The sequence below is a fragment of the Schistocerca gregaria genome, chromosome 6, assembly GCF_023897955.1.
Source record: "Schistocerca gregaria isolate iqSchGreg1 chromosome 6, iqSchGreg1.2, whole genome shotgun sequence".
NCBI lineage: Eukaryota > Metazoa > Arthropoda > Insecta > Orthoptera > Acrididae > Schistocerca > Schistocerca gregaria.
Window position 1 is genome coordinate 299,114 of NC_064925.1, and position 26,847 is coordinate 325,960.

General features: G+C 46.5%; 1 protein-coding gene across 1 annotated transcript in view; it reads right to left on the reverse strand.

The window, feature by feature from the left end:
- Positions 1-26,420, reverse strand: part of LOC126278388 (lipase 3-like) — a 141,980-nt gene extending 115,560 nt beyond the window's left edge. Inside the window, exon 1 of the mRNA XM_049978486.1 lies at positions 26,289-26,420. Coding sequence (XP_049834443.1) covers positions 26,289-26,405 — 117 coding nt within the window. The 5' untranslated portion in view covers positions 26,406-26,420. The remainder of the gene's footprint in view (positions 1-26,288) is intronic.
- Positions 26,421-26,847: the final 427 nt, after the last annotated feature.

The following is a 26,847-nucleotide window of genomic DNA, read 5'->3' on the forward strand; positions in this document are numbered from 1 at the left end:
AACGTCTTCCGAGATTGTCCTAAATGTATTCTCCGAAAATTATTTCGAGCAGTTAGTCCACGAACCCACGCGAATTGTAAATGGTTGCGAAAACACACTTGACCTCTTGGCCACAAACAATCCAGAGCTGATAGAGAGCATCATGACTGATACAGGGATTAGTGATCACAAGGTCATTGTAGCTAGGCTCAATACCATTTCTTTCAAATCCATCAGAAACAAACGCAAAATAATTTTATTTAAAAAAGCGGATAAAGTGCCACTAGAAGCCTTCCTAAAAGACAATTTCCATTCCTTCCGAACTGACTATGCGAATGTAGACAGGATGTGGCTCAAATTCAAAGATATAGTAGCAACAGCAATTAAGATATTCATACCTCATAAATTGGATGGATCCCCCGTGCTAGACAAAAAAGGTCCGAACGCTGTTGCAGAGGCAACGGAAAAAGCATGCGAAGTTCAGAAGAACGCGTAATCCCGAAGATGGGCTAAAATTTACAGACGCGCGAAATTTGGCACGTACTTCGATGCGAGATGCCTTTAATAGGTTCCACAACGAAACATTGTCTCGAAATTTGGTAAAAAATCCGAAGAAATTCTGGTCGTATGTAAAGTACACAAGCGGAAAGACGCAGTCAATACCTTCGCTGCGCAGTGCCGATGGTACTGTTATCGACGACTGTGCCGCTAAAGCGGAGTTATTGAACACAGTTTTCCGAAATTCTTTCACCAGGGAAGACGAATGGAATATTCCAGAATTTGAAACACGAACATCTGCTAGCATGAGTTTCTTAGAAGTAGATACCTTAGGGGTTGCGAAGCAACTCAAATCGCTTGACACGGGCAAGTCTTCAGGTCCAGATTGTATACCGATTAGGTTCCTTTCAGATTACGCTGATACTATAGCTCCCTACTTAGCACTCATATACAACCGCTCGCTCACCGATAGATCTGTACCTACAGATTGGAAAATTGCGCAGGTCGCACCAGTGTTCAAGAAGGGTAGTAGGAGTAATCCATTTAACTACAGACCTATATCATTGACGTCGGTTTGCAGTAGGGTTTTGGAGCATATACTGTATTCAAACATTATGAATCACCTCGAAGGGAACGATCTTTTGACACGTAATCAGCATGGCTTCAGAAAACATCGCTCTTGTGCAACGCAGCTAGCTCTTTATTCGCACGAAGTAATGGCCGCTATCGACAGGGGATCTCAAGTTGATTCCGTATTTCTAGATTTCCGGAAAGCTTTTGACACCGTTCCTCATAAGCGACTTCTAATCAAGCTGCGGAGCTATGGGGTATCGTCTCAGTTGTGCGACTGGATTCGTGATTTCCTGTCAGGAAGGTCGCAGTTCGTAGTAATAGACGGCAAATCATCGAGTAAAACTGAAGTGATATCAGGTGTTCCCCAGGGAAGCGTCCTGGGACCTCTACTGTTCCTGATCTATATAAATGACCTGGGTGACAATCTGAGCAGTTCTCTTAGACTGTTCGCAGATGATGCTGTAATTTACCGTCTAGTAAGGTCATCCGAAGACCAGTATCAGCTCCAAAGCGATTTAGAAAAGATTGCTGTATGGTGTGTCGGGTGGCAGTTGACGCTAAATAACGAAAAGTGTGAGATGATCCACATGACTTCCAAAAGAAATCCGTTAGAATTCGATTACTCGATAAATAGTACAATTCTCAAGGCTGTCAATTCAACTAAGTACCTGGGTGTTAAAATTACGAACAACTTCAGTTGGAAGGACCACATAGATAATATTGTCGGGAAGGCGAGCCAAAGGTTGCGTTTCATTGGCAGGACACTTAGAAGATGCAAGTCCACTAAAGAGACAGCTTACACTACACTCGTTCGTCCTCTGTTAGAATATTGCTGCGCGGTGTGGGATCCTTACCAGGTGGGATTGACGGAGGACATCGAAAGGGTGCAAAAAAGGGCAGCTCGTTTTGTATTATCGCGTTATAGGGGAGAGAGTGTGGCAGATATGATACACGAGTTGGGATGGAAGTCATTACAGCATAGACGTTTTTCGTCGCGGCGAGACCTTTTTACGAAATTTCAGTCACCAACTTTCTCTTCCGAATGCGAAAATATTTTGTTGAGCCCAACCTACATAGGTAGGAATGATCATCAAAATAAAATAAGAGAAATCAGAGCTCGAACAGAAAGGTTTAGGTGTTCGTTTTTCCCGCTCGCTGTTCGGGAGTGGAATAGTAGAGAGATAGTATGATTGTGGTTCGATGAACCCTCTGCCAAGCACTTAAATGTGAATTGCAGAGTAGTCATGTAGATGTAGATGTCAAGAAATGCATTGTTGCCACAGTAGAAGGTGCTGGCGAATGACAGTGCCTCTAACCATATACCCCGAATGTGTGATGAACGCAGTTTACTGTAAGCTCCAGAATGGTCCGGTATTCATATCGGGAACAAGCTGAGTTGTTGTTTCTGTACGGCCAAGCAGGCGGAAATGGCTGAGAGGCAGCACCAAAAGAAGTAACTCTACCCTCACACACATCATCCACATCACACAACATTTCAAGGACTTTCTGGCCGTTTGTGTGGCCATGGGTCCTTTCAGACAGACGAACGGGCAGGGAGGCGGCGGACTGCACGTACACCAGATCTACAGGACTGGGTTCGGCAGGATTTTGAGACGAACACTGGTACAAGCTCCAGGCAAGTGGCCCACCAACATGATGTGCAGCACAGTACGATTATGTGTATTCTGCACGACAACTGCCGCCATCCCTGGCACCAGCAACATACGAGGAACACACGGAACGTGGTCAGAGGAAAAGTCATTCGTCAGCACTATCCACCGTGGCAACGATGCGTCTCTGAACACATTTTCACAGCACCTTTTTCTCCTCCATTTCCAGTCAGGAATCCATCCCTGCAGTACACAGAGTACGCGAAGGAACTTGCCCCCCTTCTTGCAGCGGTGTGCGTAGGTCTCCAGAAGAGCGTAGCGTTCCAAAGGATTGGAAAAGGGCACACGCCATCCTCGTTTCAAGAAGGGACGTCGAACAGATGTGCAGATCTCCACCGTCGATCAGTTGTAGAATTCTGGAACACGTATTATGTTCGAGTGTAATGACTTTTCTAGAGACTAGAAATCTACTCTGTAGGAAACAGCATTGGTTTCGAAAAAGACGATCGTGTGAAACCCAGCTCGCGCTATTCGTCGACGAGACTCAGAGGGCCATAGACACGGGTTACCAGCTAGATGCCGTGTTTCTTGACTTCCGCAAGGCGTTCGATACAGTTCCACACAGTCGTTTAATGAACAAAATTAGAGCATATGGACTATCAGACCAATTGTGTAATTCGATTGAAGAGTTCGTACACAATAGAACGCAGCATGTCATTCTCAATGGAGAGAAGTCTTCCGAAGTAAGAGTGATTTCAGGTGTGCCGCAGGGGAGTGTCGTAGAACCGTTGCTATTCACAATATACATAAATGACCTTGTGGATGACATCGGAAGTTCACTGAGGTTTTTTGCCGATGATGCTGTGGTATATCGAGAGGTTATATCAATGGAAAATTGTACTGAAATGCAGGATGATCTGCAGCAAATTGGCGTATGGTGGAGGGAATGGCAACTGAATCTCAATGTAGACTAGTGTAAAGTGCTGCCAATACACAGAAAGAAAGATCCCTTATTTAGCTAGAATATAGCAGGTCAGCAACTGGAAGCAGTTAATTCCATAAATTATCTGGGAGCACGCATTAGGAGTGATTTAAAAATGGAATGATCATATAAAGGAAGAATTTCCGTAGCTTGGGGGTCGGAAAGGCGAAGTCGGAAACTACTTTTCATGTGTCAGCTAACGAATTAAATGAATTCTCTTCTGCATCTCTGAGTACCAGCACGGCTGATAATTACCGTCCACAAGAATCCCCAAACAGGATAACTAACAACGATACCTTCCATCTAAAACATGTAACAACAAATACGGCAAGAAAAGCAATAATGAGAATCTCTTCTGATGCAATAGGAAACGACAGTATCGGTATAACCATGATTAAGAATGTTGCCGATATCTTAGTACCTGTCTTAACTGACATATTTAATTTTTCCCTCGTGAACGGAATATACACCACTGCATGGAAAAGAAGCATAATTCGACCCATCCCTAAGGTCGAAAACCCGCAGCTGCCTAGTGATTACCGACCAATTAGCATACTGCCGGCTGTTTCCAAAGCACTTGAATATATTGTTCATGACCAAATCACTGAACACTTGTATGAATTCAGTCTATATGACAAATTTCAATCCGGTTTCCATAAACATCACAGCACAAACACTGCTCTAATTAAAGTAACTGATGACCTGAAATATGCCATCGACAATCGAAAGGCAACGATATTGACGCTACTGGACTTCAGAAAAATGCAACAGCTTAATTTCTCTGACAGTGCAATGAGATGGTTTGAAAGCTACTTAAAAGACCGACAGCAATGTGTTGTCTGCGTAAATGAAAAATCTTCCTGGAAACATGTTTCTTCGGGAGTGCCACAAGGATCAGTCTTAGGACCACTTTTGTTTTCTTTATACACTCCTGGAAATGATCACACGCACGGCACAGCGGACACACCAGGAACCGCGGTGTTGGCCGTCGAATGGCGCTAGCTGCGCAGCATTTGTGCACCGCCGCCGTCAGTGTCAGCCAGTTTGCCGTGGCATACGGAGCTCCATCGCAGTCTTTAACACTGGTAGCATGCCGCGACAGCGTGGACGTGAACCGTATGTGCAGTTGACGGACTTTGAGCGAGGGCGTATAGTGGGCATGCGGGAGGCCGGGTGGACGTACCGCCGAATTGCTCAACACGTGGGGCGTGAGGTCTCCACAGTACATCGATGTTGTCGCCAGTGGTCGGCGGAAGGTGCACGTGCCCGTCGACCTGGGACCGGACCGCTGTGACGCACGGATGCATGCCAATACCGTAGGATCCTACACAGTGTCGTAGGGGACCGCACCGCCACTTCCCAGCAAATTAGGGACACTGTTGCTCCTGGGGTATCGGCGAGGACCATTCACAACCGTATCCATGAAGCTGGGCTACGGTCCCGCACACCGTTAGGCCGTCTTCCGCTCATGCCCCAACATCGTGCAGCCCGCCTCCAGTGGTGTCGCGACAGGCGTGAATGGAGGGACGAATGGAGACGTGTCGTCTTCAGCGATGAGAGTCGCTTCTGCCTTGGTGCCAATGATGGTCGTATGCGTGTTTGGCGCCGTGCAGGTGAGCGCCACAATCAGGACTGCATACGACCGAGGCACACAGGGCCAACACCCGGCATCATGGTGTGGGGAGCGATCTCCTACACTGGCCGTACACCTCTGGTGATCGTCGAGGGGACACTGAATAGTGCACGGTACATCCAAACCGTCATCGAACCCATCGTTCTACCATTCCTAGACCGGCAGGGGAACTTGCTGTTCCAACAGGACAATGCACGTCCGCATGTATCCCGTGCCACCCAACGTGCTCTAGAAGGTGTAAGTCAACTACCCTGGCCAGCGAGATCTCCGGATCTGTCCCCCATTGAGCATGTTTGGGACTGGATGAAGCGTCGTCTCACGCGGTCTGCACGTCCAGCACGAACGCTGGTCCAACTGAGGCGCCAGGTGGAAATGGCATGGCAAGCCGTTCCACAGGACGACATCCAGCATCTCTACGATCGTCTCCATGGGAGAATAGCAGCCTGCATTACTGCGAAAGGTGGATATACACTGTACTAGTGCCGACATTGTGCATGCTCTGCTGCCTGTGTCTATGTGCCTGTGGTTCTGTCAGTGTGATCATGTGATGTATCTGACCCCAGGAATGTGTCAATAAAGTTTCCCCTTCCTGGGACAATGAATTCACGGTGTTCTTATTTCAATTTCCAGGAGTATATGTCAACGATAATTCGTCGGTTTTGTCCTCCTGTAAACATCATTTCTATGCCGACGACCTCCGGCTCTACCTAAGCGTCAGACCTGAAGACGTAAACACTGCAATCGCTCTGATGAATGATGATCTGTCTTCAGTAGTGACATGGCCGAAAAACCTGGGGCTTAAATTAAATGCAAAAAAGACGCAAGTAATCTTAATAGCCCATTAGAAATTAATAAGTTCAGATTTCCGCGAACGGCTACCTCGTATTCTGCTCGACGGTACTCCAATACCATATCAGAAAACAGTGAAGAACTTGGGTGTAACTTTGGACGAGCATCTCAACTGGGCGGAGAATATAGTCACAGTGTGCCGAAAGACGTCTGCTTGTATCTATGCTCTCAAAAAGTTTCGGAACATGTTTCCACAGGACTTGAAACGCCAGCTCGTGCAAGCACTCGTTCTACCGAACTTCCACTATTGTGATGTGATTCAACAAGGCATGAGTAGTGATAACAAAAGACGGCTAGAGCTAACCATGAATGTCTATGTGCGTTACACCTGCAACATTCGCCGATATGCTCATGTTAGTGCTTCATACTCCGAGCTAGGGTGGCTGCGGCCGGACAAACTGCGTGACTACCACACTCTATGTCTACTTCACCAACTCCTCGTCGCGCAAGCACCCCAGTACCTTGCTCCAGAGATTAAAAACTTGTCATGCCATCATAATCGAAACACGAGGTCACTCTTATCTGGTATCCTAACTGTGCCCACTCACAAAACAACAACTTTTGCAAACTCCTTCTCAGTTGCCGCTGTCCGCCTCTGGAACAAACTGCCCCTTACCTTGAGGAAAATTGAGCCTCCTGTTGCTTTTAAGAAGAAGTTGAAGCATTTCCTACTATCATCCTCATAAAGTTCTCCACAAAATTAATGTACAAGGCTAATCCTCTCATCTGTCAAATAGCAAAGGTAGCGTCTCCTACCTTGCTCCTGAGATGCCTTCCTCTTCATCTATCTCTATTAGCCACGCCATCTTCTTTTCCTTTATATTTCCTTAATTATGCTTCATCATGTCTCTCTATTCTTCTCCTCCCTTCACCATGAGTCTCCCTCATACTCCCTGCTGCCAGCACTCCTATCTAAAATCTTTCTCTTCAATAATGTATTTTTCTACCTTTCTAATTATTTATTTCACTTTTTGTATTAGATGTAGTTTAACATGCCTACTAAAACATATGAATGTAAAATAAGTAGAATGCCTGGCTAGATGTAAGAGAGGGCCTGATGGCCCTAATCTTGCCAGGTTAAATAAATAAATAAAATAAATAAAGTTGATCGTCGGTGAAGCAGATGCCAGACTGAGATTCATTGGAAGAATCCTAATGAAATGCAATCCGAAAACAAAGGAAGTAGGTTACAGTACGCTTTTTCGCCCACTGCTTGAATATTGCTCACTAGTGTGGGATCCGTACCATATAGGGTTGATAGAAGACATAGAGAAGATCCAACGGAGAGCAGCTCGCTTCGTTACAGGATAATTTAGTAATCGCGAAAGCGTTACGGAGATGATGGATAAACTCCAGTGGAAGACTCTGCAAGAGAGACGCTCAGTAGCTCGGTACGGGCTTTTGTTGAAGTTTCGAGAACATACAGAGGAGTCGAGCAGTATATTGCTCCCTCCTACGTATATCTCGCGAAGAGACCATGAGGATAAAATCAGAGAGATTAGAGCCCACACAGAAGCATACCGACAATCCTTCTTTCCACGAACAATACGAGACTGGAATAGAAGGGAGAACCGATGGAGGTACTCAAGGTACCCTCCGACACACACCATCAGGTGGCTTGCGGAGTATGGATGTAGATGTAAATGTAGATGTAGAATCGGTTTTATTCAAAAAGTCCTTTTAAGTCTTCTAAGCCAGCTGCAAGGGGGAACGACGACGGCAGGATGGTGTGGCTATCGTACAGACGATGAAATTCTAGGCAGGCAAAAACATAGTCTTATGGAAAGCAAATGTTTGATTATGGAAATATTATCGCTTTTGTTAATTATTACTTATTTAACATGATTGAATATTAGTCTGAATGAAGGTTGAATACGAGGCAATATGATAAGTGAATAGTCTAATGTTTTTAACCAAGTATGTTAGCATGAAAATTGTATATAGACAGAACGAGTGACTCGTATACTGAGGGGGAAGTTTTTCAACGTGCAATCCAAAAGTTTATGTTCTTTGGAGACAAGAAACAATTGAGATAATTCATGTATGTAAAGAAAAGAGTATTGGTATCTGTGGCTTTTCTTAAATTTGTTCTTTTAGTAATTTACTCACAAAAAGTAATAAGCTGCGATTGGCCCAAAGTAAAAGACGACGGAGAGCGTTGTTTTATATTGATATCGGATTGGTTGTAATCTGTCTTAGCCAAGCAGGAAGACAAAACGGTCGCACATTGCTTTGTGGTGTCTATGTTCGTAAGTACGTATTAGGAGCTCTGAATGGAGGTAACAATCTTTCGGAATTATGAGTTAAGACCTGACCGTGAAGTGCCGCAGAATGAACACAAACGAGTGAGAAAGAGCACATTAGGCGTACTCTGGACTATAGAAGAACAATCACCGAAATGTCAGTTGACATCTTTCCTGTAAACGGAAACAAAATCGCACCGCCACACGCGATACGTATTCCTCCGGGAAATAAAAAGCTGCAGTAGGTCGAAACCACAATCTAGAGTAATTCTGAAAGAGGGTTCGCACAGTGATACAGTGCACTAGAAAGGGAGAAAGGAGGTGGATGGAACGAGGACTGGTACATCACCACGGGAGGCGGATGGCAAACATCAGCCAGACGACGGGGCGGCGGACACAGCGTAGGACTGGACGATGCAGCGGCAGGTGTTTCAGTAGCGTGGCAGCGCTGCAACGTCCGCATCGGATGGCGCGCCTCAGACCGCTGTCACTGAAGGAGGAGATCGCGGATGGAATAGTCTGCTGCCGCTGCCCTTTTATTTACTTGGGTTAAAAGCCTTGCCGTGGTGGAAGAAAGCGACAGTTCTGTAAATATGAGGGAAGAGGATGACTTCCAGTTTGGTGTGAGCTCCAAGACAAGATAAGTAAGTCTTTCATTAAATAATGATTTTCGAATTGATGACGTTCCTCCGTTATCACCAATTGTAGTAGATGGATCTGGAACAAATTGTTTCAACAGATGCAGCTATGGGAGATTTTAAATGTTGCTAGTAACCGATTGAATGATCTTAGTGATTCTAGTCTGTTTGATGTTAGTCAGTTTCATGTGAATCAGCAAGAAACAGTGGAATCAGGCACCAAATGTGGCATGTTGCCTGTGAAGCAAACAGGGAATTTTATTACGGGGGCAATAAACCTGAAAGTTTGCAAGAAATGCTTGTGTCGTTAATGTTTTAACACTTAGTGGAATAAATATAAATATGAGGCAAGAGACTAGTAATCGGTACAAGAAAACTGAAAAGCAGACTGCACGACCGCGCGCCAAGCCGCTGGGGCGCTGGAGGCTGCTCAAACTAGTAGATTTCTGTATACATCAGAATAAGCATTTTGGTTAAATTCATACTTCTAATTAATGAGTCTTTGTGCTGTTAATCAGAAATTGTTACATTATTTACCTTATAAGGAAATATTGATAATAATTCCAACAATGGGTCTTCAAATAATTGTAGTTACTGAAAACATAAGGAAGCTCCTGAAATATGAGATAATGTTACCTATTAACGTGAATGGTATAAAATTCGATCACAATTTTCTAATAATGAGGATAAAGGTGGCTAATTGCTGATGGATGCATTGTTGTGGTGGAAAAATGAATAATGGCTTTTGAAGCAATTCTCAGAGGAAAAACCATAATGTAAAGGGAGCCTGGACACTCTTTTAGGTTAATGTAGAGTGTTATGCACACGACACAAATAAGAAGCTGTGGCGACGTAAGAAAACTGATTGCAAATGAAATAGAAAACAACTGCAGTGCTGTGTGTAAGGTAGGAATAGATATTCTATTATAGCCATGTACTATAAACTGACAGATGTATTGAATGAACGAAAGTGATTAACATTGTGCAAATGTATACCAGGGCTTTTACACAGCACACCAATTCTGATTCCTGGGTGAACGTATAAATTTTTAAAGTTCTCATTTGGTGTGGACGACAGGGAATCGGTGTGTCACACTTGGTATCTGGGGCACGGATGAAGTGCTGTGTTGCAGAAGGCACAGCGTTGCTAACAATACGTTGCTAAATCGAGCCGAGCCGAAAACAAGGAGGGCAAATGGTGCAGTATGACGGCAGCTGTAACATACATATTAAAAAAAAATGCAAGCAGCGGAGGACTCCCGGGACACCGGCGCTTGTCGTAATCACATGGTGTTTCAATTTTTGTTTTTTATTAAATCTTAATTTTACGGCATCCTGGGGCCCTTACATTATGTACTTATACACAGCGAACGTTTCGTTTTGCGAGCCCTTCGCTGTGGAGCTGTACATGTAACGTCCCTAACATTCCTCGGCAACCTGATACGGACAGAAAGTGTAGAGGCGAGAGGAACAGGCAATAACAGAGACACCGCAGAGCGGACAAGTCCTGCGAAACCTCCGGATTTTATTTTATTTTGTTTTTGTCATCAGTCTTCTGACTGGTTTGATGCGGCGGGCCACGAATTCGTCTCCTGTCCTAACCTCTTCGTCTCAGAGTAGCGCTTGCTACCTAATGAGAAGTAATGTGATAAAGGAATATTGTGACATCAATTAACGAAGTACGTTAACTTGAGAACTGTTTATAGACAGCATGAGTGAGTCATATGCTTAGGAAAAAATTTGTAAAGCGCAAATCGTCAGTTTATGCTACTGGGAAATTCAGGTAATGCCGTTGAGTATTTTGATAATTGTGGGTTTTATAACTTTGTTGTTTTAATAAATTGCTCATAAAAGCTATTAGTCGTTATTGGTTCAGTGTAAAGGATGGCCAATTTTATACTGATATCGGATTGGTTGTAATACACTCCTGGAAATGGAAAAAAGAACACATTGACACCGGTGTGTCAGACCCACCATACTTGCTCCGGACACTGCGAGAGGGCTGTACAAGCAATGATCACACGCACGGCACAGCGGACACACCAGGAACCGCGCTGTTGGCCGTCGAATGGCGCTAGCTGCGCAGCATTTGTGCACCGCCGCCGTCAGTGTCAGCCAGTTTGCCGTGGCATACGGAGCTCCATCGCAGTCTTTAACACTGGTAGCATGCCGCGACAGCGTGGACGTGAACCGTATGTGCAGTTGGCGGACTTTGAGCGAGGGCGTATAGTGAGCATGCGGGAGGCCGGGTGGACCTACCGCCGAATTGCTCAACACGTGGGGCGTGAGGTCTCCACAGTACATCGATGTTGTCACCAGTGGTCGGCGGAAGGTGCACGTGCCCGTCGACATGGGACCGGACCGCAGCGACGCACCGGATGCACCCCAAGACCGTAGGATCCTACGCAGTGCTGTAGGGGACCACACCGCCACTTCCCACCAAATTAGGGACACTGTTGCTCCTGGGGTATCGGCGAGGACCATTCGCAACCGTCTCCATGAATCTGGGCTACGGTCCCGCACACCGTTAGGCCGTCTTCCGCTCACGCCCCAACATCGTGCTTCCCGCCTCCAGTAGTGTCGCGACAGGCGTGAATGGAGGGACGAATGGGGACGTGTCGTCTTCAGCGACGAGAGTCGCTTCTGCCTTGGTGCCAATGATGGTCGTATGCGTGTTTGGCGCCGTGCAGGTGAGCGCCACAATCAGGACTGCATAGGACCGATGCACACAGGGCCAACACCCGGCATCATGGTGTGGGGAGCGATCTCCTACACTGGCTGTACACCTCTGGTGATCGTCGAGGGGACACTGAATAGTGCACGGTACATCCAAACCGTCATCGAACCCATCGTTCTACCATTCCTAGACCGGCAAGGGAACTTGCTGTTCCAACAGGACAAAGCACGTCCGCATGTATCCCGTGCCACCCAACGTGCTCTAGAAGGTGTAAGTCAACTACCCTTGCCAGCAAGATCTCCTGATCTGTTCCCCATTGAGCATGTTTGGGACTGGATGAAGCGTCGTCTCACGCGGTCTGCACGTCCAACACGAACGCTGGTCCAACTGAGGCGCCAGGTGGAAATGACATGGCAAGCCGTTCCACAGGACTACATCCAGCATCTCTACGATCGTCTCCATGGGAGAATAGCAGCCTGCATTGATGCAAAAGGTGGATATACACTGTACTAGTGCCGACATTGTGCATGCTCTGTTGCCTGTGTGTATGTGCCTGTGGTTCTGTCAGTGTGATCATGTGATGTATCTGACCCCAGGAATGTGTCAATAAAGTTTCCCCTTCGTGGGACAATGAATTCACGGTGTTCTTATTTCAATTTCCAGGAGTGTATATCTAAGGCAGTCGGAATACAACATGTTCGGGCATACTGTGTGGGTTAGAAGAATTGCTTTCTGGCGTCTGGAATGGATTCGGACCTCAGTATTGATCTTGTTCGGATGCGTGTGTTAGGATCCCTGAATAGAGGTAATAATTTTCCGGAATTATGAGGTAAACTGGACCGTGGAGTGCCGCAAAGTGAACACGATCGGGTGAAAAAGATGAGCGAGCGAATTTTAGATATTTCTGTGCATACCATGACTTTTTAACTAACTCAGACGTGCGCGGCATATTATAAGAATCGTGATGGTGAACTCAGAGTTCGAATATTCAGAACGAATATTCAGTCGCATACAATACGGTTGCAAAGTTTTTGTCAACAGGATCGGTTGGACATCCTAAGCTGGATATTACGAGTTACTGTCACTGCGTGTGCGTAGTAACTTCAGACTACCATACACTTGGCTGTTATTTTGTATCAAAGAAGTCAGAATACAATAGAATTTTTATTGTAAGACACTTCTTTCTCCCAAGAGCTTGTGAAATATTTGAAGCAATAAAAATTTTAGTTCGACGTGCAGATGTGTGGTACTGGTTCCACTACAGCTTCTCCAATAGAGAGACGTTACTCGTTCTCTGACAGATGAAGCGCAGCCTGAACTACAGAAGGAGAAATCACCGGAAGGTGAGTGGACACGTTTTCTGTGGGCAGAAACCAAACTGCGCCGTCCCCGTTACCTTGGCGTGGCGGAAAGAAGGCAGTAACTTGATCAGCACCGCAGGCTGCCACGGAAGAAGAAGAAATTCGAGGCAGCTCCCGCTGCTGAGAGTAGCGATGGTCTCGTGCTCGTGGTTGTGTCGCCAAAAGTGCCAACCTTCAAATTACAGGTACATGTGGACACTCAGAACGAACTCGACAACCATTCCCGACGAATTTTATCTGACAGGTACCCGAAAAAGAAATCGTGCTCCAGCACGCTATTCACGGCCACACGCGAGTCTCAGAACCGGAGAACACATCGCCAAATTGAGTTGGACATTGCTGCTGTTCGGGCCACTTACTGATTCTGTTCTTGAGACACACTCTGAAGTTGATGAGAGTGAAAGTTATGCACTGAAACCATGGCTACGACCTCAGAACAACAGCTCTTACGAGCAGGATTTTGTGCTCCCACACAACGCCGTTATAGGGTTATGCAGACTATGTAGAAGAACAGATTACTCAGAAGAAATGCTGACTGGTATTGTCACTGAGCCGTAGTAAAGTTAGCTTTTAAAAGCGCGCCGCAGCGCGTAGCGTGAAGCAGTCGCCCTCCATTTCCTGGCGGTGGCGCCGTTGTCGCAATTGAAGGCTTCGGTGTCTCTCTCTAGCGGGAAAGGGGGAAAGTGGGCTGTTCGCGTGGGCTTAAGAAGTAGCTGTATGGGCTCTCGGGGAGAGTTGGCAATCGGGGCATCAAGAAGCGACTTCTCTGCCGGTGGTAGAGGGACAGCACGCAGACCGCGGCATAAACGTAAGCGACGCGAGCAGCTGCTCCGTGGTATGGGGCGTTAACTGCTCGTCGTGAAAGGAATCTTCTGGAGCGTGGGTCCGCAAGGGGCCTAATTTGCAGGTCGGCCGTATGCTGTCGACCGGCGAGGAAGTTCTGAAAATCGACGCGCCTTCTTGCGTCCGTTGAAACGGCTGGCAGCGGGCGGCTCGGCAGAGCATTTGGAGCTGCTGCGTTGTTTCAGTCTTGGTAGTCGCACCGCACCAGAAGCTGAGTATTGATTGTTAACAGATTTTATGAAGTTTAATTGAATTCAGTTTACTTATTCTTGTTAATTATACCAGCCGTATATTTTGGGGGGTTTCCCGCCATTCATTCTCGTCTGCCCACCCGCGGGAAGGTGGTAATATTAGAAAGGGTGGTCCGTTTGTCACGTTTTGAGGACGAAAGGGGAGGGGGGGATGTGGAGTCAGAGTAACTCTCTGGTTGGTATTTCTTCTCTTCCCTCCCAGCTTACCTACGGGTTATTCGACTGTTACCCTCATCCATGTCTGTGAAAGTCTAAAGCACCAATGCCTGTTCTGTTTCAAATGGAAGGCACTAAGACCTGACCCATTCTCTCGCCTGCCATAACCAGTATTACTAGACTCACGTGTAAAAGGTGCTCTGAGAAAGGAGAAAAAACTCCTTTTGCCTCGTGGTAAGAACTAGTCAATTGCATAACGAATTCCTGCTCATCTGGGAGCTGTAACTTATGTAAAGGTTCGCAAGTCCTACCTTGCGAGCGTGTATGTTTGCCGTAAGTTAACTGGCAGAAATTTGTAAAATTAGTTTTTTTTATACATTTTGGAAATGTTAACGTTATTAACTGTGAATGTCCCCCCCCCCCCCCCCCCCTCCACCGGTGTGCCTGACTCATCCGTTTTGGTTTTTATATTTTGAGAACTTTTGTAAACAGAATTGTCTTTATATGCTTTATATGTTGCAGATGAGTTAGATTCTGCGCCATTTAATGAGCCTGAGTGAGGCTGTTGTGGGCGGCCGTGGCTACGGCTTTTGTAACGAAATGGGAAATTTATCTGCCCAAAAGTGAAGTCATATATTCAAATTGTATTCATTTATTAATGGAGTGAAATTCACCTGTAATTTAGCTGAGCTTGAAATATTATACAGCGTTGCGTTGTATATGTTAAATTGCTTACCTGTACTTGCCTTTTACTAGCGTGAAATTTTTTATAATAATTTAATAATTTAAAAGTTCTCTCCTGTTGTGAATTGTGACTTATTCGTTAAATTATTGTTTTTTTTAAATATCGTAAAGTCTTGCACCAAATTTGAATAAAGAGTGTTACTGAAAATTGTGTGTAATTTGACCAGTTATTACTTGGCACCTACTTCCACTTTACATTTTGTGTATTAATTGTGATTAGTAACCTTTTGGTGAACCAGTAGTAAATTTTACGGTTCAGTTATCAAGTTCTAAGAATAAATGTTATCTAAGACGAAAACTGTTGGCAGTTATTTAATGCACGACCACATGGTGTGCCAGCGGGAGGTTGTTGCCCGACAGGACGAAGCGAGTCCACAGTCAGCCACGTCCCGTCGGTTGCCTCCCGCTGTATGCCATGGGCCTCCACGGTTGGTTGTGTGACCAGTAGGCATGAGTCCCCTCCAGTGGGCACTTACTCTGTCGTGAGAGGTCTCTGCTTGACTCCCTTCTGGAGAAGAATGACGTAGGCAGAGCAGGAGAACAAACACTGGTAGCAGTTACTTCTGTAAAATACGTGGGAGTATGCGAACGGAACGATTTGGTTGCCCCCGCGGTATGCTATGGGCCCCCACAGTTGGTTGTGACCAGTAGGTATGAGTCCCCTCCAGTGGGCACTTACTCTGGCGTGGGAGGTCTCTGCTTGAAGCCCTTCTGGAGAAGAATGGCGCAAATGAAGCAACGTGGCAGAGCAGATGGTCTATACCTGATGGCATGGCCGGCCGCGGTGGTCTCGCGGTTCTAGGCGCGCAGTCCGGAACCATGCGACTGCTACGGTCGCAGGTTCGAATCCTGCCTCGGGCATGGATGTGTGTGATGTCCTTAGGTTAGTTAGGTTTAAGTAGTTCTAAGTTCTAGGGGACTGATGACCACAGCAGTTGAGTCCCATAGCGCTCAGAGCCATTTGAACCAACCTGATGGCATGGGAACGCCGAGGAACGAGCACTGGTGGTCGCAGGGACAGTGAGTGAGCGTGCTGTGGCAGTCACTGAGGGCGCGAATACTGTGCGCTACTAGCAACTTTCTTTTTGTGACGTGTCATGGATGAGTTCTTGTGAGAGTGTATGGGGCTGTGTTTGGAGCTCACGTGCGCGCAACGGCGAACTTATCAGCGCCGCACGTATAAACTCCCTCCTCACTCGCCTTGACCATCCAGTTATACTGTTTCACACGCCTTAACACAACGCTCAAAAAATGAAACGTCCTGTACCTGGGATTAAAACAAAAATAAAACAACAGAGGAGCTAAAAGAGAGGCATATGGAAACATGACTGGCTGATCACTAACAGAAACGTCTGTGATCCAGTCCTCCTGTTAGCACGTTGAAAGCATCTCCTTAAAATTTTAAAAACATGTCAGACGAAATACGAAAGGTGAAGTATCTCACCACATTCGTTTGAAAATTACGCAAAACAGAGAGCAGATTTGGCGCAAATCTGACGCTGCCCGCTGGTAGGAAAATAAAACACAGTCTAGCGACATGTGGCGCACAGCGATCTGTACGCCACAACTACCACACATTGGAGGGTTCTCCCACCGAAGCAAGAAGCCATGCCTCGTAGGGCTGACTCCTACGAGAAGACGTCTAAGGAGAACCACGTTCCATCGCAGCGGCTGGAGGGAGGTACGCGACAGCCGCGTAGTGGGCTTTTCAAGCCGGAGACTGTATCTCAACAGCGAGGCGACAACACGCAGTGGGATGGCACGCCGCTCTAACCGATAATCGTGACACGCCTCCTTGCCCGCTACTTCTGCCCTTTCGTTCCCCGCAGTGCCCATGTGTCCAGGTACCCAGCAGTATGACACCTCCTTTCCCAGGCGATGTCGCTGGAGGAGGGTGTCCTGGATAGTTCGGAGCACTTCATCTGCTGGGTACAGGCGTTGTAGAGTGTGAAAGGCACTCGGAGACTCGGGAGATACAAGAAATTTAATAGTCGAATTGTACCTCATCTGCTTCAGGGCCTGCGAGGTCGCACATAGTTCTTGTCGCAGTTGGACCTTGAAGACACGATCAGGTAAAACAGCACACTGACCAACAGCGTCCCTCTGTTTTGACCCATCCGTGAAACCTCTCTAATGGTGTGGAGCTCAGTTAAAACGTCCTTGAGTAATGAGTGCAGCCTCTTCTGTACTGTACTAAATCTAAAATTACTCTGGGCCTCTGCAGTAAACGCCGACCGCTGTGGCCGGGCGGGTCTAGGAGCTTCAGTCCGGAACCGCGCTGTTGCTACGGTCGCAGGTTCGAATCCTGCCTCGGGCATGGATGTGTGTCATGTCCTTAGGTTAGTTGTGTTTAAGTTGTTCTAAGTTCTACGCGACTGATGACCTCAGAAGTTGTTAAGTCCCATAGTGCTCAGAGCCATTTGAACCATCTGCAGTAAACAAGATGGCAGATGGTTAGGATTTCCGGTTGTATTTGCTCCATACCAGGTGACATCAGCATATGCTGCACGCAGATCGGAAATGGCCTTCTTGCTCGTGGACGATTGGATAAAAGACGTTCCAGGGGTGGTCCAGCCCCATTCTGGTATGCAGGTGAGGTAGGAGCTGTGAGGAACTTACGTGCCTGACGCTCCATGGGGAACTGCCGCCGGGTGGTGAGCGGCGGTTCCCCAGCCTCAGCACAGAGACTGGTCCTGCAAGTAACTGCGGCCACTCTAAACCCCTCATCGTGGAGAGCGTCAATAATCTTCAGGTAACAAAGGCTCGCTGACACACACTGTGCAGCCGTAGTCCAGCTGTGAACGCACAAAAGCCCTATGAAACTAGAGAAAACGCACCCTGTCCGTTCCCAAAGGCCTGTCGTTAAGGCACGATATTCAGTGCCTTCTTGTTTCTGGAATTCAGGTCTCTCGGGGGTGTTAACCACAATACGTTGAAGACAAAAATGAGGCCCAGAAATGTCACTCAGCCTTTAAAATATAGAACGGTGTCCGTCAAATGCAAACTAAAAATATGACGAGAACGTTTAAAATGAACACACACACTTACCTGGAGGAAAATGAAAATTCGTCTTTGCAGGCAACTCCTCTAACTTCCGCACTGTAAGTTGTAACCGACAAGTCGCTGTTGCAGTACTCGAGAAGGAACGGGAAGTAGTAAAATCGTCCACAAATATAGAGCACTGTACAGGATGCCTTATCGTAGACGTGAATCTGTTTGTGGCTATAGCAAATAGTGTAACGCCCAAAATACTGCTCTGAGGATCATCATTCTACTGTTCAAAATTGACTGCCAGCAAGTCACCAATCCAAGACCTAAAAAACAGCTTAGTCGGAGGGAGGTGGCCAAGAAAGCAACACTGAACGAGTTGCATGAGGCTATTGTAGTATTGTCAGGTTCTGACAGTGCACCAGAACCTCCGGAGTCCATACTGGGAACAGCTAAAGAGTTTCCTGGTCACCAACAACCATGTCAGACGACGGTTCACCATTCACTCCAGTGTCTTTTCTAAGCACCTCGTAACGACGACACTCCAGTAACTACAGGGACATGTGCTGTACTTCCGTGGTTTGAGGGGAGGTAATAGAATTACCTCTTGCACGAATTGCGAAAGTGGCCTACCTGCCATATAAGATTAAAACATTCGAGGGTGATTTCCTTTAACGCTGCTGGCAAATGGCGAACCATGCAGTACCAGATTTCGCCGTGACCAGGAGCAATATCACGAGTCTCAGGCAGTGCTGATTCCAGTTCCCACATGGTGAAAGGGCAATTGTAAGAATCAGAGTTGTTAGCTCTAAACTCCAACTTGCCTGCCTCTGTAGTCACACGGCAGCGGCCAAACGCCAGATCCAGGCTGACATTAGCAATAAAAGCTGCCAGATGCTCTGCCATAGTCTGAGCGATGTCTCCTGGTGTTGTGAGGAGACACCCCTGTTTCAGCACTGCTGCTAATTGGTAAAGGCCTGTGTTTACTGGAAATCCTCCTGATGGCTTCCCAAACTCTTACGCACCAAGTTGAACGGTTGATGGAGTCCAGCAACGCTTGCTATGACTTTTTCTTGATCTCTTTAAATACGTGTCGAATCTTCGCTCTCGTGACCTGAAAGACTATAAGGTCGCCTGTTGTCGAGCGGCATTTAAACGAGGAAAGAGCCACACGCCTGTCTCGAATTGCTGAGCTAAACTCCCTGGTCAATCACGGAACGTTGTCTCCAGCTGGCTGCACAGAGTCCAGTTAGCCCTGATGACCACCCATTTCGCTGGGTTGTGCTCTAGCAATCCTCCATCTAGTAAGTGGATCCACAGTGGGAAGTGGTCATTGGAATGTAGGCCATCAGTTGCTTCCACTGAAATGAGTCTGCAACAGTGGGAGAGCAGAAGATGTCGATGGCTATCCAGCAGCAGCTGGGAAATAGGTGGGGGGCTGCCCATGCTCAGTTCTGAAGACATCATAAGGTTCTCCAAGATCCGTCTGCTAGAGCAAGTATAGATCCAGCTCCGTAATACATTATGGGCGTTGAAATCGCCCAGTAAGAGAAGTAGATGGAGGAGTTGTTCAATAAGCCCATGAGAGCCTCAGAGTCTATCACATCTTGTGAAGTTGAGTAGAGTGAACAGATGCTGACGTTCTGGCGCACGTGAACTCCAATGGCCACTGCTTGTAGGCCAGTAACCAAGGAGACAAAAACAACAACCTATTCCTTGGCTCTGCCCTCAGTCAGGTCGTCTTTTTGTGGAGGTTATAGCCCTATATTACAGAGGTATCAGTGGCTTTAAAATGCGTTTCTTCTAAACATAGGCACAATGGAGTTCCTGTGCTAGCACGTTCAGTTTCTCAACAAATGTCCTGATCCCATTAATTTTCCACTGTGAGCCACTACCATGGCTGTTGCCCTTTCATCCTGTCATTCTGCCAGGGAGAGGAGCCCGCATAGGTGAAGGCTCGACGTTGGGTCAAAATGCTTTTCCATGTCTGATGTCAGGGCCATTACCTATACAGAAGAATCATAACAGGCGTTAGAGAGGATGATGTCGATATCGTCTGACTGTTTACTTCATGATTCCGTCAGTGGCGGATCCTTCACCTTCGGCTTTTTGCCATGTTTAGGCTTCAGAGCGACAACCACTGCAGTGATTGTGGGAGAGCTGGACAGTGGACCAGACTGCATCTTTTGAGGAGCAAGGCGGTCCACAACGTCGGCTAACACGGCCTTGTCTGGTGTTTTGAAAGGAAGTGTAGGCCTTGAAGTATGAACAGCAGCAGAGGAGTGCTGTCACACGCAGGTGCTGGTGCTGACACTTGCCACCTCCATTTGTGTAGCAGCATCAGCTTTCTGAAATCACTGCTTGACAACAGAAGCAAAGGAGGCTCTAATGTTGGAGGCTGCACGGCTTTATGAATCTTTTTGGTCTCACTATAGTGTATCCGCCTTATGGTTTTCATCTTTTGTATAATTCTTCAAGGCATATGCAGCAGTCCATACTCAAAACAGGGTGAGTCCCACAGCAGTTCACACACTTTGGAGGAGATTAACTTCCGACTTCGTACTGGGCAGCCTTAACACATTTGCCGAAAGTGGCTTCTCACATCAAAGAGTTGTGTGGGGACCAAAGCACTCGCATTTAAAACAGTGCACTAAGTTGATGACATAGTGCCATATGACTGATTCGAGAAAATCAACGTTAATATGGTCTGGGAGGTCAGTGCTTTTAAATGTGCGGGTGAACGAGTCGATTAGTCAGATCTACCTCCATCCTTTTCATAATATTCTGCACCCCTACAAAGCTTTCTTGAGCCCACTAAACTTGCAGGTCTTCTTTGGCGATTTATTTATTTATTTACACGTCTGCTTCCGTAGGACCAAATCGAGGAGAAAATCTCCAAGATCATAGAACGTGCCAGTACATGAAATTACAACATAAAAGTAATAACAGATAAAATATAACGTTTATGAACCCAAAAAAGGCAGGCCATAACTTTAAGTAAACGGAATCATCAATATGACACAAGAATCAGCTAATTTCTCTAGGAACTCCTCAACAGAATAGAAGGAGTGACCCATGAGGAAACTCTTCAGTTTTCATTTGAAAGCGCGTGGATTACCGCTAAGATTTTTTAATTCTTGTGATAGCTAATTGAAAATGGATAGAGCAGTATACTGGACACCTTTCTGCTTTACTGCTGAGTACTGTAATAAAAAGTGTTCAAATGTGTGTGAAATGTTATGGGACTTAACTGAGAAGGGTATCAGTCCCTAAGCTTAAACACTACTTAACCTAAATTATGCTAAGAACAAACATACACACACACACACACACACACACACACACACACACACACACACATGCCCGAGGGAGGGCTCGAAACTCCGCCGGGACCAGCCGGTACTTTAATCGTTCGGGAAACTGACCATTCTTAAAACAAAAATTACAAATATGGCTAAATGCAGGGCAAACATGTGGAACACAGTACTTTAATATTCTGCTAGACACTCCATCATATCCGCAAGATCTTTACTCTTCAGTCCACCAGGTCTCTACATGTCGCAACAGTTTCACTATAGTTTTATGTGAAATGCAGTCTCAGTGGTACCTTCAAGATTTTTGGCCTTCTGCACTTTTGTCACTTGTTAGAAACTTTTCACAACTGCTTAACCGATTTTAGCGTACCTGCAATTCACTCTGAGCCCTTTCAACTGTAAAAGGGTGAGACTTTTTTCAAAACTTCCCTGTTTCCTTTTAACCAACAAAACTTGCTGTGACAAGCAACACGAATCCTGTTACTATTCAAACTGGAATGCTCAAACAGTTGGGAGGACTGGATAGATGAGCCCTATTACTTGACTGGGTATTGGTTGCTTTCTGGGGTCCTCCTTCCGCTGGGAGGGGGAAGCGAAATTTGGAGGGATCCATCCTGGTTCCACGAATAGCTGTGGATATACAAGTCCACCTAGACAAAGTCTTATATGCCTAAGGAAGCCATACACAACTGAGTTGTGACAGGTTTTCCAGAGGTTGTCCACTAACGACTACCGAGCGAGGTGGCGCAGTGGTTAGACACTGGACTCGCATTCGGGAGGACTACTGTTCAATCCCGCGTCCGGCCATCCTGATTTAGGTTTTCCGTGATTTCCCTAAATCACTCCAGGCACATGCCGGGATGGTTCCTCTGAAAGGGCACGGCCGACTTCCTTCCCCATCGTTCCCTAATCCGATGAGACCGATGACCACGCTGTCTGGTCTCCTTCACCAAGCAACCAACCAACCACTAACGACTGTTCCATCTCAACAGCCATCCATCTCGTTAGTGCACAGTGTACCTTGAGGTTTCTTGTAGAGGTTTTTACTATTCTCGCGAACTGGGCAGTCAAGACAAGAGCCCTGTTCCCTGTGACACAGGACGTACCACCGCCGCGCTGCACAGTGGTCGCTGAAGCGTGTCCAGAGCTTACAATGACAGAGGACTGGTGGTGCTTCCCGGTCCCCAGCTCAGGAACCTCGGGGTCGCCAAGCCTGTAACCAGCAAAGCAATGCTGAGCCCCTGAGGGGTCTAGCAAATAAGAAATAATTCACGTGACTCTTTTACCGTATGAACAGCAAAAGTGTAGTAAGTGATAAGTTTTTCCTCTTCATTATTTTTTGGTAGTTGTCAGGGAGAAAAAGTTTCGTAAACGTGTGAAATTATGTTTAAATTTTGTTGCAAGTCTCCCACCCCCACCCTCAGTCCTTTGGTAGGTAGGCTCTTTTCAGTGTCTGATGGGTGTACCATGTTCGGTTCAAATCGGTTCTGTGGCTTAGGAGGAGATGTGGAGAATAGATTCATGCTTTCTGTTATACTCACCCACGTCATACTGAAATTTGCTTTATTAGGTGTAGCCAGGTCCCAATTAATTTTACAACAGATAACCTCCACAGCTGCAAAATACTAACGCGAATTCTTTAGAGACGAATGGAGAAACTAGGAGAAGCCGACCTCGGGGAACATCAGTTTGGATTCCGTAGAAATATTGGAACACGTGAGGCAATAGTGACCCTACGACTTATCTTAGAAGCTACATTAAGGAAGGGCAAACCTACGTTTCTAGCATTTGTAGACTTAGGGAAAGCTTTTAACAATGTTCACTGGAATACTCTCTTTCAAATTCTGAAAGCCGGCCGAAGTGGCCGTGCGGTTCTGGCACTGTAGTCTGGAGCCGCGAGACTACTACGGTCGCAGGTTAGAATCCTGCCTCGGGCATGGATGTGTGTGCTGTCTTTACGTTAGTTAGGTTTAACTAGTTCTAAGTTCTACGGGACTAATGACCTCAGAAGTTGAGTCCCATAGTGCTCAGAGCCATTTAAACCAGTTTGAACCAAATTCTGAAGGTGGAAGGGGTAAAATACAGGGAGCGAAAGGCTATTTACAATTTGTACAGAAACCAGATGGCAGTTATAAGAGTCGAGGGACATGAAAGGGAAGCAGTGGTGAGGAAGGGAGTGAGACAGGGTTGTAGTCTCTCCCCGATGTTATTCAATCTGTATAAGGACAAGCAGTGAAGGAAACAAAAGAAAAATTCGCAGTAGGTATTAAATCCATGGAGAAGAAATAAAAACTTTGAGGTTCGCTGATGACATTGTAATTCTGTCAGAGACAGCAAAGGACTTGGAAGGGCAGTTGAAAAGAATGGATAGTGTCTTGAAAGGAGTGTATAAGATGAACATCAACAAAAGCAAAACGAGGATAATGGAATGTAGTCGTATTAAGTCGAGTGATGCTGAGGGAATTAGATTGGGAAATGAGACACTTAAAGTAGTAAAGGAGTTTTCCTATTTGGGGAGAAAAATAACTGATGATGGTCGAAGTAGAGAGGATATAAAATGTGGACTGGCAATGGCAAGAAAAAAGCGTTTCTGAAGAAGAGAAATTTGTTAACATCGAGTATAGATTTAAGTGCCAGGGAGTCGTTTCTGAAAGTATTTGTATGGATTGTAGCCATGTATGGAAGTGAAACATGGACGATAACTGGTTTGGACAAGAAGAGAATAGAAGCTTTCGAAATGTGGTGCTACAGAAGAATGCTGATGATTAAACGGGTAGATCACATAACTAATGAGGAAGTATTGAATAGGATTGGGGAGAAGAGACGTTCGTGGCACAACTTGACAAGAAGAAGAGATCGGTTGGTAGGACATGTTCTGAGGCATCAAGGGATCAGCAATTTAGTACTGGAGGGCTGCGTGGAGGGTAAAAATCGTAGAGGGAGACCAAGAGACGAATAAACAATGTAGATTCAGAAAGATGTAGGTTGCAGGAGGTACTGGGAGATGAAGAAGCTTGCACAGGATAGAGTAGCATGGAGAGCTGCATCAAACCAGTCTCAGGGCTGAAGACCACAACAACAACAACAACAACAACAACAACAACCTTCTTTGGAAAATAAAAAGGCTTTTCTCCTGCCCAAAAATTTAATATCAAAACACGGATACACAACCTTAATAAAACTGACTTTTATATCTGAACTGGTTTTACGTTCCTTGTTAGTGCTCTCTCGATGCTCTCCCGCGGATGCCGAGTTAGGCGGGCGCCGCTTCCGGGTCGAAGACTGGCGTATAGAAGACGGGCACCTGGTCGATCGGGCTGCGACGATGTTTCCTCCCGGCGGCGGTCCGCGGCGGGTCGAAAGACGCCGGTTTGCTGTCCTGCCGTCTATTTACCCCGCGGGTCTAGTCTTCCTGCGCGGATTTTGCTGTGAGGATTGGCGGCCGTTGGCGCTACCCTATTGGCGGATGGCGATGTCATCGTATTATCATCCGCGTCGGAAGAAGGGGTGGCGCGCGGGCGTATTCCGCGGCTGCTTTCATGTTTGGCGGGAAACGTCTCTATTGCCGGCTGGCGGAACGCGCCGGAACTACGTAGCAGGTGCGGCTTTTTCTGCAGCGGTAGCCGCCCGTTGTATTGCCGTGGTTGTGCGCGCCCACGGCACTTGTCTTATACAGGATGTTACAAAAAGATACGGCCAAACTTTCAGGAAACATTCCTGACACACAAAGAAAGAAAATATGTTATGTGGACATGTGTCCGGAAACGCTCACTTTCCATGTTAGAGCTCATTTTATTACTTCTCTTCGAATCACATTAATCATGGAATGGAAACACACAGCAACAGAACGTACCAGCGTGACTGCAAACACTTTGTAACAGGAAATGTCAAAATGTCCTCCGTTAGCGAGGATACACGCATCCACACTCCGTCGCATAGAATCTCTGATGCGCTGATGCAGCCCTGGAGAATGTCGTATTGTATCACAGCCGTCCACAATACGAGCACGAAGAGTTTCTACATTTGGTTCCGGGAATGCGTAGACGAGAGCTTTCAAATGCCCCCATAAATGAAAGTCGAGAGGGTTGAGGTCAGGAGAGCGTGGAGGCCACGGAATTGGTCCACCTCTACCAATCCATCGGTCACCGAATCTGTTGTTGAGATGCGTACGAACACTTCGATTGAAATGTGCAGGAGCTCCATCGTGTATGAAGCATATGTTGTGTCGTACTTGTAAAGGCACATGTTCTAGCAGCACAGGTGGAGTATCCCGTATGAAAACATGATAACGTGCTCCATTGAGCGTAGGTGGAAGAACATACTGACGAAACTAAAATGAGCTCTAACATGGAAATTAATCGTTTTCGGACACATGTCCACATAACATCGTTTCTTTATTTGTGTTCGAGGATTGTTTCCTGATAGTTTGGCCGTACCTTTTTGTAACACCCTGTGTACAATATGTACATCCATCCATCAGGATTCTTTGTTGGTGCTCGTGTGACACACTATGCCAATGAAGATCTTATTGTTGATAACACTAATATAACCTGTACGATCTATTGCAGATTGAAGAGCTGCAGCACGTAATCTCCACTAGATACGTATTTGTGTGTAGTCCATAGGCGCCTAACTGCAGCGTTGCCGTCCCTTCCCCAAGCTCCCCTTCCAGCGTCACTGGCCCAGAAAAGGGCAGCTTCCTTTGTGCGCAGTCTGCTGTGCGTTATACTCAAGTATTACCAAATTTGAGGTCCGCAGGTACCTCTAAATCTTATCTTGGAGTATAGTTTTGGCGTTATTTGGTAGTCGAGCATGAAAACGAAAGGAGATTCTGTCTGCAAAACTTTTCAGAGAGCCCTAGCACAATAATTGCAAATAGTAAATGTCACAGCCTTCCCCTGATTCTGTGCTACTGGATGGAACACATCACGCGTGACGTGGAGCCTCACCATGGTGGCGTAGACCGCCGGGTCTGCCGGAGGTTGGCTGCCGGCAGGAGGAGAGGTGAGGTTCAGCGTGGCCAGGAGCAGCGAGGCGGCGGCGGACAGCAGGCTGGAGGGCTCCATCCCCCTGGTCTGCGGTGGGCCCTGCAGGAAAGAGAGCAAAGTCAGCCTCAGTGTGAGCAGAGAACAAAGCGACAGCGAAAATAGAGCGACTCTGTCCACCCTTGTCCACAGTCCTGCAACCTATCGGGAAGTCCATTGTCGCCTCCACAGTTACTCAGATTATTTCTCAGGTGACAGTGTGTGAGCGTACTATTGCATAACTGCCCGCCTCAGAATCGACAATAGCCTTTTCCGAGAACGTGGAGAGTAATGGTTAAGAGCGGTGCGCGAGATTTCGTCGTAGGCGCCACTAGGATTGCCTGAGACGTGACTTAACAGAAGAGCAACTGATGAATTTCCAGAACTGGGTAGAGCTTTCACGACAGTAGTATATTTTTTATATTACTGCTTCGTCAGTAAGTGTCAATGAGTTATTAGGTAGTAGCTGCAGCCTGCGGCCAAA